The sequence below is a fragment of the Rhinolophus ferrumequinum genome, chromosome 11, assembly GCF_004115265.2.
Source record: "Rhinolophus ferrumequinum isolate MPI-CBG mRhiFer1 chromosome 11, mRhiFer1_v1.p, whole genome shotgun sequence".
NCBI classification, from domain to species: domain Eukaryota; kingdom Metazoa; phylum Chordata; class Mammalia; order Chiroptera; family Rhinolophidae; genus Rhinolophus; species Rhinolophus ferrumequinum.
The window spans coordinates 45,281,278-45,296,207 of NC_046294.1; the positions used below are offsets into that span (position 1 = coordinate 45,281,278).

Consider the following 14,930-nt stretch of genomic DNA (forward strand, 5'->3'; position numbering starts at 1 on the left):
TGTTCTCATGAAGCTCACAGTGTGGTGGAAGGGCTTGATGAGTAAACATACAATCATACAACCATGGTTGTCACAGGTTTTTGTACAGACTACAGGATGAGTATCTAACCTAGGCTGGAGGCTCAGGCTTCTTGTAGATATTGCCTGAGATTATTTGTAAAAAGTAGGGCTTAGCTAGATCAATAGAAGAGAGAAGGCAGAGACGACAGCTGTCCCAGAGGCCAGAGGAAACATGACTTATTGGATGCCTGTCCATAGCTGAGTCCAGTTGGAGCACATAATGTAAGAGTCTAGAGAAGAAAGCCTCGTCACAAGGAATCTTGCAAGAGCATTGCCAAAGTTCCAGGTAATGACTACCTGAACCAGGGAAGAGGGGATAGAAATAAGTGGAAAGATTTGAGAGATATTTAGGGGGCAAAATTGAGAGTCATAGTGATTGGACATTAGTGAGAGAGATGTCAATAAGATTTCTGGCTTAAATGGATGGTGTTACAAAGAGGACACATAGGAGCAGGTTTTGGGGGAAGATGATGAGTTCAGGGTTGAATTTGAGGTGCAATGGGACAGCAAGGTAGTGATACACAATAGGTAGTTGGATACACAGGTCTAGTGCTTAGAAGAGAAGACTGGGTTGGAGATAAAGATTTCGCAGTCAAAGCATAGAGACGGTGGAAGGGGCCATGAGAAGAGTAAGATTATTCGGGGAGTGTATGTAGAATGAGAAGATATTAAGAATGGAAGGAAGACTGCGGTTTAGTCTGTAGGTGTATATTTGAGAGTCGATGACCGCTGCTAGGGATTTAACAGTCTCAAGAGATGACAATGAGTCCTTCCTCCCGTCCTCCCAGCTCCTCACCAGAAGCAGCCAGGTGCAGATCCTCCAGCAGGAAGAGGAGGGAGCCTTTAGAATCCAGGTGCCACCCAGGCCGTGTGTTGACTCGTGCTTGGCTCTGGACCCCTCGGCTCAGCAGAAGGCGAAGGTGGATGGAGCTGAAGGCAGGGTGGATGCGGCTGTACGTGCAAGGGTGACGTGGCTCCACTAGCACCTCCACAAATGCGGACTTCCCGGTGGCTGCCTCTCCAGCCAGCAGCACTGGGTGTCCCTCCTTCAGAAGTAGGTCCACCACATACAAGAGCCGTTCAGTCTGCAGGACAGGAGCAGGGCTTACTGTGGCAGCTCCGGTTTAAGACAGTAATCAAGATGAAAATAAAAGTCTGGAGGCCTTGTCTTAAAGCTGTACTTGCGGAATACTTCATGTATTCTTGTGTGAAAACATACCAAAGAATAGAAGCCTCGTCTGGGCCTAGAATGTAGACTCCCCCAGGATATCTCCTCAAACCCCAACCCCAGGGGGTCGCACACTGTCCTCACACCTGGGGAGAAGGAGTGAAGGTGCCCGGAAGTCCCTTGACGCAGCTGGCCAGGTATTGGCCAGTGAAGGGGACCAGTGTCCCATCTTCAGGGCATACGTGTAGATCAAACACCAGTGCTGAGGGCGATGGCTCAGGATAGTTGGAGAGGCAACTAATAGAACCCCTCAGGAAGGTATCAAAGAGGGGCCAGAGCCTGCTCCGATGGATATACAAGCAAGAGTGTCAGTTACAACCGTACCATTTGTGACACACGCACACATTCCACCCACCCCCGACAGGCATGTCACCTGGGCTTTGACTCCCATGGGCCAGTCCATCTCAGCCCTCTGCATCCCCCATCCCCAACCCCTGTAGATACCTGGAGGGAAGGTGGGCTCCAAAGCCCCAGATCAAGGCAAAAAGAAAGCTGCTGACACCCAGCAAGTGCTCCCTGTGCTTACGAGGCACATCACCGCCGTCAACCTGGGACTGGTTCAGAGAGCTGCTTTGTGAGGACTTGAAGCTTTGGGCTACAGGATCACTATAGCGGAGGTCCTCTGCAAAGGTCACCATGGCCAGAATGGGAGCCCCAGCAGGAAGAAGTAGAGGTGGGGAGATTAGAAATTGGCTCTATTACTTCTCACTTTCAGTTCCCAAGCCCAAGTCCACCAAAGAACCCAGGCTCCAGGCTCTAGCCATCTGCCATCTATCCTCAAGCCTCCATAGTTCTCACACCAGCCCTCTCTTTCCCTTCCCTTCACCTGTGATATGTGCCCTCTTTTCCTCATCTATGCGCAGGTGGCGGTCAAGCAGACAACGCAAAAGGCGAGCCAGGCTGGTGACTTCAGCCACGCCTGGGCAAACAGCCTGCTGCCCATGTGCCTGCAGCAGGGAGCTGGCACCCTGCTGGGTGAGGAATTGGAATGTTGCGGGCACCAGCACTTCAGCCAGGTGATTGAGCTCAGTGACCGTCTGGGGTTGCAGGGGGTACTCATAGGGCAGGGCTGCCATCAGGGTGCTGAGCATCCCCTGCCAAGTCTGTTCCCCACCACACCACACTAGGTCACAGCGGCCCACCACTGTGGGGGACATGCCTGCTGTGTCTCCCACCTCCATCAAGAGAAAAGTACTTGGGGGTCGTTCTATCTGCTGACCATTGGGGAGGGTAAGCTGGGGGGGGTCGCTCAGGAGGCAAGTGACAGAGTCCAGCCAAGCAGCACTGGAGGCCCCATCACATATTATCCAGTGCTGGACCCCCACCGATCCCCGTGCCTTCCTTTTTGGGTTCACAGTCTTACACTGACTGGCTGCATGCAGCAGCTTGGGGAAGATGCCTTGGTGCCAGCAGGGGCCTTCTAGCCATCCCAGGAACTCCTGGGGGCTGAGGACACTGGGATACAGGTGCGTAATTTCCACAGGTGGATAGCCCTGTGTTGAGGTGACCTCCCTGGCTGCAAGCTGATTCTGGATCTGAAATAAGCTGTGCCAACAAGTGGTCTTGCCGCTGCCTGCAGGGCCCAGGAGCAAAATGCCTGAGGCCCGGCACAAGGCCTGGCTCAGCTGCTCCAGGGACCCCAAAATATCAGGACTGGGATGCAGGCCTGCCTGCCGCAATTCCTCCACCAGCAGTGGCTTCCTCAGCCTGTGGGTCACAGGCTCTGCCAGCACCTGGCTGGCACTGGGAAAGATCCCACTGAGCAGCTTTTGGTGGTTGTGAAGATGGACCCCATCCAGAACGCTGAATATTGGTGAGTGTAGCAAAGCACGCACTAGGGCGGCTTCCTCAATGGCAGCTAGGCTGTAGGACTGCTGGGAGTTGGGTTCTTCCTTGGTCACATTTAGAGCCTGTATCATGTCTGCCAGTACCTGCTTGAGCAGTCGTAGGCGGCAGGGCAGGGGCCTAGACACGAGCTCACTCTCTAGGGAGAAGAACTTGGATAGGCGGGTAGCCATGCGGGAGGCATCCCGCATCCCTGCACCCAGCAGGGTCAGCTCTGCTACTTGCTGTAGGTTAGGCAGTGTGAATGCCACAGGCCGCAGTAGCAGGCGCAGGTTGGCGGGCACAGCAGGGACCAGGGCAGTCAGCGTCAGGAGACAGCCATAGCCAAGACGCATATACACGTGATGTTTCTCAAAGAAGCCACTGCCAAGGAACTGGGAGTGGGTGGGGTCGATGGTACTGATGCCTCCAGAAGCCTCCCGGTACAGTGGGGCATAGAGGTGGTGCAGTTCAGCCAGGCGCTGGCCCAGGGCAGAGAGCAAGCCAAGGGGCAGGTACTGAGCTGCCTCCAACAGTAGCCAGGCACCACCCTGCAGGGCACCATTCAGGTAGTTGCTCAGGCTTTGGGCCTCCATCTGAGGCAAGCAGTGCATCATCACCAGCTGGCGCCCCAGGGCCCATGCCAGGTTCTTCACCATTGCTACCTTGCCTACACCATCAGGGCCCAGTAGGGTCCCACAGGCCACCTCCTCCAGGGCCAATAACAGTACAAGGGCTGGGCGCTCAGGCAGCAGGCTGGGTAGAGACTCCAGTCTGGGACCCAGGTACTCATAATTGTACAGAAAGGACCGGCCTAGCACCTCTATCCAGCATGCAGCTGGTGACAGGGAATTCTCAGTAGATACAATAGTCTTGAGACTCTGCAGGGGACTTTTGGGGATGGTGCGAGATGAACCCAGGTGGTACTTGAGTTGGCGGGCCCAGTGGAAGTCTGCCAGATCACAGACCTGGTGCTCCTTCAGCAGCTGTGCTATATCCCGGTGAGTCACTTCCATGACTAGTAGCGCACTGAGCAGGCTGGTCTGGCGGACAGAGGGCAGGGGCTGCCCACCTTGGTAGGCCCTCTGGGCCCGTACAAAATGCACCAGTCCTTCCAGCTTCCATACATGTGCGGAGACCATGGCCAGGGTCCTCCCCTCAAGCAGAGCTTCTTCCATCTCGGCCCGCCATACCACCTCCTCTGCCACCAGCACACACTGCCATGGGAAAGCCTTGATTAAATCTAGCCCGTGGTGGACATACTGCTGCAGGGGCAACTGGCTTTGCTGGGGCAGCTCCTTGAAGGCCTTGTCTAGGGATGGACCCAGAGCCAGATGGGCAGCCACACAGTCCTGCAGTAGGTGCACCAATGCCAAACGCAGACACTTTTCCAGAGACGCCAGCCATTTGGGGAAATCTGGATGCAAAGGAAGGGACTCCTGCAGCTTCACCTCCTCCCCACCTGCCCCTAGCACTACAAGTGCCTCCACCTGAGTCAGTGTGCTTGGCCTTGACTCCTGGTCCTCCATGTTTCTATCTGTGGGGATAGACTTGAAGCTCACAGCATGCACATGAGGAAAGCAGCGTCGTACCCATATCTGGGCCTCACATGACTCTAGTGGGGCAGCCAGCAGGGCCACTAACTCACTGTTACTGAGGAAGAAGAGGCGGGGGAATTGAGCACAGAACCCATAGAGCACGCTTTCCAGAGCAATAATGATGCCCTCCAGCTCTGCTGAGCCTGCTTGCAGCAGTTGTTGCAGCTGCTGGCCTTGGAAATAAGGGCTCCGCTTGGCACTGGGCACTATAAGTGACAGAACCAGAGGGTCAGCTACAGAGATCCGCATCAGGGTCCGATACTGCTCATCCATGGCCTTGAAACGGGAGTCCTGTGATGAAGGAGAGGGTAAAAGTGAGGGTGGATGTGACGGGGCAGCTCCCCCCTCCCAATCCCTATTCAGTAGCTTTTGTCCACCCTACCTCACCCCCTTCCCTACCAGGTCAGAACTGGGAAATTGGATCTTCATCTCATGTAGAACTTTATTCAGAAAAATCCACTTCTGCTGAAAAGTCTCCCACGCGTCCAGCACGTCACCTGTGTGAGTAGCCAGAGGAACACTGGAGAGAGACTAGGGTTCTAGTTTCTGCAAGGGGGTCCAGCCTGGTACTGACCTCTCAGGCTGCCCCACCCCAAAACAGTCTGCTCAGCAGGACCCGAGGACCTTGCTTGGAGGAGAGAAACCTTTCACTGTGAATAAAGAGCTTGGGCTCATCTCCGCCCAAGAAATAACCCTGAAGAAGATCCTCACTCTGTCCCTCAGGTCTTCCCCACCCAAATCCCAAATCTCACCCCATCCCTCTGGGCCATCCTGCCTTAGGTCCCACCCATCAGCCCGGCGAGAGGCCTGCACTCACCCAGGCCATACATGATGGTCACCCACTCCAAAGCTATTTTGTATAAGTCTCCTGAGTTTTGTATGGCCAGGATCTTGAACAACACCTGAAGACTTTCCTGGATAGAATCCTGCAGGCTGCTGTAATCTAAGGAAGAGTGGGCTCCAGCTGAGCTGAGCTGAGCTGGCAGTCAGATGGGACAAGGACAGGGGTGACTAATACCCAAAATACACTAAAACTCACAGACCTCAAGCTATTCTCTAGAAAACCCAAACATTTTTTTCTTCCACTAGTTGAACTGTGCGCTCACCAAGAGCCAGAGTGTATTGGAAAACCTGTTTATGTGAGTTACAGTTTCAGTTACAGAAGTTAAGCTACTACGTTGACCAATGAAATAGGAGTGAGAAAAGAGTTGTGGGTTCTATGGAAATCATTAAAGGCTTTAGTAAAGGTGAGTTGATAAAAAGGTGAGTTGATAAAAAGGTGAGTTGATAAAAAGGTGAGTTGATAAAAAGGTGAGTTGATAAAAAGGTGAGTTGATAAAATGATATTAAATTAAGTATAGGTCGGCCAATTTTCAAAAATCAGGAAATTATAATAAAAATGTAGAAAAGTACTGGACCCAGGTAACTTTACAATGTCTTCATGTCATTGCTCTACTTTACAGAAACTGAAATTAGAAATAGTAGACAATACATGAAGGTGAGAAAGGCAGTGAGGAACTTCCACTAGTTGACTGCGAATCAAAGTAAAGCTCGTCCTTAGGTTAAAAGATTATAAATAAGTGTACATTTATATGTTTTAAAAAATCTTAAGCCATGTATGCATCATATTTTATGATTTCCCTATGTGTCTAACTTTTTAAATGTGCCAGTTGGATTTCAATTTTGTTGGATAAGAGAATTTCTCCTCTACTGGCAATTCCCTAACTGTACCATCTTAGGTGCCTGTACATAAGTTGTTCCCTCTCCCTGGTATGCCCTTTCCCCTTGCAAGTTTAGAAAATTCCTTTTCCTTCAAAAGTCAGCAAGAAGCCTCTCCCTAAGGGAAGGGAAGATTTCTCTGACTTTCCCTGGTCCTCTGAAGCTGTCCTCTTTCTGAGATTTTACTGCCCTCGGTTAGGTGCTCCGTCATGCACTTATCTCTATTCTACTGGACTGGGAGCTCTTGAGGGACGGGACGTCTGTCTGTAAATCTCAGCATCTCCTGCGTTTGGTTCAAAGGAGGTGGGTGAATTTGATGAGGGAACAAAAAAGGAATGAATGAGTGGGGCAGGATAAAATCTAGGACAGAGCATTGAAAGGTAGAGAGACATGACCGTGAGGAACTTCTTAGTACATCCAGAATGGGAAGGACTTTTGCTGAAGAGGCTAGGCATTGGGTGGGAACTCCCAAGAAGATTAAGACTGTATAGGAGCTACATAGAAGATGCTGTCTCAGAACAGACTGATATCTCAGGCTGTCCAGGAAGGACAGGAACCTAGCTAGAGAAGCCAGATCCAGCAGGGCGTGGTGGACGTGGTGGATGAATATGGTCCCCCACAGGGGGCTTTCATTGGGCCACAAGGGCTGGGTCTCACCTGAAAGAATGAAGGTGCCACTATCCTTGGCCACTACGTCCCAGTGGGGACTGCGGAGCATGTGCCTCTTGGAGCGCTCCAAGACTGGGGGCTCGTAGGGCACATGCAGGATGAAGTTGAGCAGTCGCAGCTGGCGCACTTCCCAGACCCACTGCAGCTGCCGCAGGGTCTGTTGGGCATGAACTTGTTCATTTTCACACTGCCAGACCTGGAACCAGGACCTGGTCTCAGGAACCAGGACCGGGTAATGGCTCAGGGGATAGCGTTGGAGCTGGGACTCAAGCGCCAGGACTCAGGGGAGTGGAGGTCTCAGAGATGGAGAGTGGGACCATCGGGCTTCAAAGGCAGGCCAGCAGCAGCTAACTCTGACATAGGGCTGCTGCCGAAACCCCCTCTTTTGCAATGCTCCAGCTGAGCAGACAGTACCTCAATCAGCATGTGCTCTTTTGGGACAGGGTAAGTGTTGGGGTGGGGACATCTGCCATCCTGTGTACCCACAACTTTGGGGCTGCCACCCACTTCCTTCCACTGGGGGGTGCATATTCTCAGTCACAGAGAATCTGAAATCACCCATCAGATCCCCATATGCTCCCAGCAGGCCAGCAACCTCAACCCTCCCAACCACCCACCCCCACACAAGCCAATATCTGCTACCCGCTTGTCTCAAGGGGCTGCTAGGCCTTAACTGGCTCTATTAGAGCTCAGCAAACATGTCCTGGACTCGAACCACCTCCCTCCCTCCAGTGGGTCTCACCTGATTGAGTCGATCTGCAAAGTCCAGCAGCGGACAAGCAAGCAGCTGGCTCAGTGTTAGGAGTTCTATGTTCAGACTGCCCAGCCCTAAGGCTGAAGGTATAGGGGATAAGTCAGAGCGACACCAGCATATGGCAGAGTCCAGCCCATATCCCAAGCCAGATCCGGGACCCAGAGCCCAGCCCAGCCCAACTCCCAGATGGCAGATCTGAGAGCACAACATATTATAGAGCCAAGAGCCCCAAACCCAAGGTCCAGAGCACAGCACAGAGCCCAGAGCTGACTCCAGCCTGAACCAGCTCAGGTCAGCAGGGAGGCCCCACATGGTGGTATGGGGTGGGGGCGGGGGAGTACAGTACTTGGGGGAAGGCAGGGAGGGAGGGTGTTTCCAACAGGAGTGGCAGGGAACTGGGCTGTCGCATTGTTCTAACCCCTATGTCCTTCCCTTCCTCTCTGATGGTACCCAAGCACACCTCGCAGGAGGGCTTGGAGATTGAGGCTCTGCAGCTGGAGGCTGCCCAGCTTGGTAAGCAATGGCAGGTAGCTGCGAAATTCCTCCAGAATGTGCACACAGCACTGCAGAACTGGGCTGTGCAGCCCCAGGGTGGCACCCATCTGGGATGCCTCTGTCAGCCAGCCATCTGTCTTCTCCTGGGCCATAGCCAGGCTGAACTGGAGGGAGAAGGGCTCACTGTTAGCTGGACACCCTTCCACACCGCCCCCCTGAAAACTCCATTCCCAGGCAGGAGCTCCAAAGGAGGGTGTCAGCACCTTGGCAAAAGCCATGCACTTCCATTCGCTGATGTTTTCAGAAATGACTCGGTACAGGTGCCAGATACGCTGCTGCTGCACGATAGGACGGGTCCCACAGATTGGCAACGGCACAGGACTCTTATCCCCTATGAGACAGGACTGACTGAGGCCTGGGCTAGGCATGGAGGTGGGGGGGCACGGTGGGGGATGGTCAGTCAAGAGCCCATAAGGACAGAAGTAGGGTTTCCGGGCAGAAATTCCCGCCCATTTTCGTGAATTTTTTTCGCTATCCCATTCCCAAATCCTGAGAAAAGTTGGTTGGGAAATCAGGAAAATCGGCTTCTTGAACCCAGTAATACCCACAATGGGAAATAAACGTACTCCTCACAATGTATCTCTTAGACATTTTTCCTATTTATCACAGAAGAGGGGGTCCCAAAAGTGCCAGGGTGAGGGGTCCAAAATTATTTAGTACAACAATAGAGGAGGAGACAATCCAAGGGACAGTTACTCCATGGCTAGAATATCTTGGAAGAATGTGATGGCAATGAAAGGGAAGGGTTCCTCTTCCATTACTCTCCATCTCACTCACTTCACTGAGGCCACAGCACTCTTTCCTGTGCTCACATACTCCAGGCATGCTCCTTCCTGTGGAGGGCCTTTGACTGACAGTTCATTCTGCAATATTCTTCCCTTGGAAAAGCGTTTGGCTCACTCCCTCACCAAATGCAAGTCCTTGTTCAAACCTCGCCTTCTTAACGCGGCCTGTGCAGCCCACCCCGTTAAGAGCATCCCCACAGCCCTTTTTATTATTAGTGTGGATAATATATTCCTGTTTTTCCAATAGTTTACTTTGTACTTTGGTGCCCAAATTGTCCCAGATTTGGCCAGTTGGTATCCCTTCTGTGTCCTTGTCACATGCTCCCATCACTTCATAAAAGAACTTAACACTTCCTTACTTTCTTGCTTAAACGGTATTCCAGGCTCATCTTGTACCTATCCTGCCACAGCCCTGGAATCATCCACTGTCTGAGGAGCCCTGGTTCCTTTTCGTGGAAATGGTATTAAAAATTAAGATCCGGGCACAGTGTGACTCCTTGCTATTGGGGTGTCTTTGCTTCTTGGCCTCTTCAGTAGACAGTTAGGAGATATATTCAGGTATATATACATACATGCATACACTTATATACATTTGCACGTAAGCATGCATACACCTACAACATGTGTATGTGTGTTTTAAAATGCAATGGAAATTACAGAGTAGATACCACAGAAAATGGAAGCTTATAAAACAAGTTATGATATTTCCCCAGAACTCAGAAAGAACAAAGAAATGAGGGATGATGAAGACAAAAGAAATGGAGGAGAGATCCAGAAAATCCAACATAACAAATAAAAATTCTGGAAGGAGAACACAGCAAATATAAGAGCCATTATCAAATAATTGATAAACAGATTTTCTACAAAGGAAAAAACATGAGGTTGATATCAGATTTGTCCACAATGCCAGAAGACAATGAAGCAATATCTAAGTTTGAATAAAAGATTTTGTGACTTCAGAATTTAATATTTACCCAAGCTGTGACATAAGGACATTAGAAAGTCATTGTCAGCAATAGGAGCTTAGAAATTTTCACACCTCCAATTCCTTTCTTAGAAAAAAGAAATACTCAAAGAAATATTATAGTCATCCAAGGAAATAATGGAAATAATGAAAAGATGTGGTATTTTAAAAAAAAGTAGTGGATAAACAAAACCAGGAATCTTTAGATGTCAAAATAGTTGTTAACAAGTTTATAAAACAAAACAAATGTCAAAAGTAATGAATAAAAGGTACATAATAAAAAATAAAGAGTAGTATTAATAATCTGTACTAAGAGCCTAGATTATTTTAACAAAACCTGGGAGTCTGGTGAGGAGACTGGGATGGAAGAAGGAAGTAAAAACACTGTGGGGTCTTCTGGGCCTAGCACCACAGGGCCTGAGTCTACTACTCCGCCTTTTCACAGACATCTCCAAACCTAACAGGAAAGGTCACGTTAGTGGTCTACAGGATTGAGGGTCTCCTGATACTTAACCAAAGGAAAAGTCCCTTGCTTGAGCATGGCCCCAGAGTGTCCAACACCTCGCATTTGGCCAAATGGCCCTGGGATGGGGGATGCTCACGGGCAGACATGGTAATAGCCGGTAGTTGACCACAGGCAACTCAGAAGCAATGTGCTTTCCAAGGGACTTTATGTGACCGAGAAAAGTGACTGCATCCGAGGAAGAAAAAAAACTTGAGCCCACAAAATTCTTTACGTGAAGAAGGGAACCAGCACTGTGCGGAAGGGCTAAGACCAGAAGTTCTGTCCTGGCCTTCCCCCGTGAGCCAGTGAGGCCCTCAGCAGCTGCCTCGCTAACGCACGTTGGCTGAAAGCAATGGCTAAGGAGCATCCAGACCTCTGTTTATCTGGGGCCTGCTGCCTGGTACAGGGCTGGGTGGGACAGGGCTACACAAAAGCTAAGCACTACAGTAAAGACACCTTTACGTTCTCCTGCACAGGCGTTTAGCCCTGTCACCCCTTCACATTCTAATGGAACACTCACCTGTTTGCCTCCCCTCCGAGACTCTCTTCACCCTAAGCACAGCACTTACGGCCAACGTATGAAGATTTGGTGCTGCAGTTTCATTTATAAAAGAGATTAATGAAGGTATGAGATTCCCGAGACTTGCTTAGGGTCACACAGGACACAGGACCCTAAGTCCCAACCCCTATCTCAGTTGGAGGGCCTATGACAGGTGGTGGCGGAGGGGCGGGGATCCTCAGTACCAGTGAAGGTGGCGTAGGCACGGTGCAGCTCACTGAGGTGGCTGGCTGTGCTCTGGAACTGGCGCTCCAGGGCTAGGAGCTGGCACTCAGTGCTCCTCTGCTCTTGCGCAGGGTCCATGAAGGGCCCGGACAGGGCCTTCTCAATCAGGCCTTCCAGCTCTGCCAGTGCTGCTGCCATCAGCTGCTGCAGCTTGGGCACGATGGTATGTTGCTTGCTGAGCAGGAACTCCGAGGCCTGGCTTCTCTCAAACTGAAATGCCTCCCACATATCCAGAAGCTGTGGGGCAAGCAGAGAGCAGTTGAGTGAATGTGGTTGTGGGGAGGGGACCGAGAGGGATGAGTGACTCTCTGAACTGCCTTCTCACCGAGATGTCCAGCGCCTCATTCTCAGCACTAAAGAGGCGAAAGTGGCTGCGGGTGAGTTCATGGAGTGACCGTATGTATTCCATTCGCTCCTCCAGCTTGTTGTACTGGTCATTGGCCTCGTTCAACTGCAGGGGCCACAACATGAGATCAGCACCCCCACAACCCTGTGCCCCTCTTGGGGCCCATCCCTGAGGGGTACTCCCACTTTCTGGAGGCTCCAGACCCCAGCAGCTGCCTTTTAACCCACTGGAAACAGGGGACATCTGGGATCAGATCCCCATCTGACCCACAGCTCCTCCCCCACCAAATCATTATCCTGATGACAGGGCCACAGGTCCCTATCTGACGGTCACACAGAGCAGAACTTTATTTCTGAAAGCAGGACTGTATCTCTGTCATTACACGGGGGCCTCCCACTGCCACGAGGAAACTGAACAAGGTGAACAGGGCGAGAATTAGCAAGGGCAGATCACGTACGTTAGCATAGTTTGAGAGCATCAAGCCCCATTGGGAGTTCATCTGAGACCCTAAGAGAGTGGCTGAGCATTTCAGTAGCACGGGCCCTGGGTAGACTGGGAAGGAAGCAGGGAGAGCCCACCTTTTGGGAGCACTGGGCAATGGAGTGAAAGTCTGAGATGACAGTTTGGAAGACCTTGATGAAATCTGCGAGCTCTTTCATTAGTTGCTGGCTGCGGCTCCAGCACTCATTCTGTACCTGTGCAAGAATGTCCTTTCTGATGCTCTCCAGCTTGGACTCTGAAGACAGGAGAGGGTTAGGTGTTAAGGGGTGCATGAAAATGAAGGGGTACTGGGAGAGTGCTGTGGGTTCAGAGTGGGAGTGGGAACGGGAAGCCAGATCATGAATTCATTCCCTCACTCACTGAATACTTACTGCATCCTTGTCCAGTGTCCAGTCAGCTGCTATACACTGGGGCCTGAGCTGGCACCAGTGGACAAGGGTGAGTGAGTGAGGCAGAAAGGGTTTCTACCCTCAGAAGCTCACAATATGGTGACAGAAACAGATATATAAACAGATCGTCATAAATGCTCTATGAATGCCCCAGAGCCCTCAACCTGGCATGGTGAAAGGTGAGGAGGCGCAGGAAGCTAGGAAAGTCCTCCTCAGAGAGCGGGGCATGGGAGCTGAATGTGTTGAGTAGTCAGTGCTCCTAGGGGCAAAGGCACACCACGTAGATAAAACAGCATGTGCAAAGGCATGGGGATGACATGTTCATGAATAGCAGAATGTCCTGCCAGAGATGAAAGTTTCCTGACTGGGGAGTCTTACTGTTTCTGCTCTAGTCGAAGAGCTACCAAGAAGAGTGTATAAACTGCCTTTTGTTTTTAAGAATTAAAGGAAAGAAGCTGTCAGGTGGATATGACACCTGACATATAATCTTGGAAGATAATCTTGGAAGCTGCCTTTGGTGACATGAACAACCCCATTGTCTCCGAAGGAAGGAATAATACCGACATGGGACCTCGTCAAATCTAAGATACCACTGATTGCAAGAGGCACCATTATTTTATATACCATGAAGAAAGTGATGCCACCTAAACTCTGACATGCCATTAATTGTAACATGCCTGTTAAGTTCAGAGATGTCAATTAAAATAATGTGCAGAAGAGCGAAACACAATATAAAAATACTGTATGAAGCATACCACGAAATACAGTATAGATTGCTTACTACATGCCAGATACAATGTCAACTACTTTACTTGTATTAACCCCTTTAATCTTCACAAAAATCCTTTGAGATAGATACTATTATTATCCCTATTTTACAGATAAGCAAACAGGCTCAGAGAGGTTAAGTAACTTTATCAATATCACACAGTGGCTGAGCAAGGATTCTAACTCAGGCAGCGTGTCTCCACTCTGTTACATTTTATGTTTTGAGAGGTGAAAAGTAAATCAACTTATCTCCTATGAGCATCTCTTCCACTGGAAAAGGGGATAGAGAGTTTCAGGTACACATAATTGAGGCATCCTGGATATGGCCCTTTTGGAGCCATGGAGGATATAACCAAGAGAAGTGGGCTCAACCAAGAGTCGAGACTGAGAAAAACAATCAAGGGGCACCCAAGGTTGAACAGAACACAAGGATGCAAATTTATCCTTTTTCAAATTATCCCTCTGTTCTATGACAGCAGCTAGGCCATTGCCATGGTGCTGCTTTTATTCCAGCAGCCTCAGACAGGTGAAGGCAGAGAGGAGCTCAACAGCGACACTGTGCGGTATAAAGGAGCAATGGACGGATAAAATACCAGGTCTGGGGTTGAAGGTGGAGACAGATGGAAAACTGATTTGAGAGATATGTAGGAGACAGAAGAATGGAAAGGATTTGGCAACAGGTTGGATGTGGTGGAGTTAGGGAGAGGGAATGGTAACGGATGAAGTCAAGTTCCCAGTGAGGACAACTCACCAGAGTGGGTAATTATATCATTCACTGTTCAAGGGAGCCCAGGTAGAAGTGGAACAGAGTTGGAGGATAAGAAGATAAAATTAGATCAGCAAGAAGGACAAGAGCAGACAGAAAGGGACAAGGTGAAATGAAAACATTAAGCACCTACTGCATGCCATACTCAGTGTTGGAAGGATTGCAAATAATATCTCGTTTAATCCTCCTTGCCATGACCCTGTGAGTGACTGCATTATTACATCCATGTAACAAATAAAGGCACTGAAGCTCAGTAATCTGAGGTTGTATAAACCAGTGAAAAACAGATCCAGGATTCTGAACCCCATGCTTTCTTTGCTCCTTCTGAACAAGCCAGTTGATCCTGGACTAAGGATCAAGAAGCCAACAAACTAGAAAGAACAGGCTTTCCAAGCAGCAGTGGAGCCAAAGCCTGCCCCAAAGAGGGTCAGAACAAAAGCAGGCCCTCCCTGTTCTTTCTTTGCCAGCCTGAATCCCCTGTACATTTAAGACAGGGGTGGGGAAAGAGTGGGGGAGTTTTGTGGCCCATAAAATATCTAATAAGGCATGTGCTTCATCTGTTGAAGAGCAAAGGCAGGGAGGGGTAGGCAGGCAAGCACTTCCAAGCAAACTCTTTCAGGCCCCAGCTCCAAGGCCTCCCAGCTTCATAAAGAAAGCAGGCCCGGGGGCCATGGGTCTGACAGAATCTTGTCTCTGCAGGAAGTGGACACTATTG

The 14,930-nt window shown here is 50.3% G+C and overlaps 1 protein-coding gene across 1 annotated transcript in view; it reads right to left on the reverse strand.

Moving 5' to 3' along the window:
- The window catches only part of DNHD1 (dynein heavy chain domain 1), a 69,438-nt gene that overhangs the window by 30,116 nt on the left and 24,392 nt on the right, over positions 1-14,930 (reverse strand). The window contains 13 exon segments of the mRNA XM_033118899.1: positions 857-1,145; positions 1,375-1,567; positions 1,733-1,910; positions 2,115-5,001; positions 5,110-5,207; positions 5,528-5,653; positions 7,087-7,294; positions 7,841-7,932; positions 8,313-8,511; positions 8,611-8,738; positions 11,406-11,737; positions 11,739-11,896; positions 12,370-12,527. Coding sequence (XP_032974790.1) covers positions 857-1,145; positions 1,375-1,567; positions 1,733-1,910; positions 2,115-5,001; positions 5,110-5,207; positions 5,528-5,653; positions 7,087-7,294; positions 7,841-7,932; positions 8,313-8,511; positions 8,611-8,738; positions 11,406-11,737; positions 11,739-11,896; positions 12,370-12,527 — 5,046 coding nt within the window.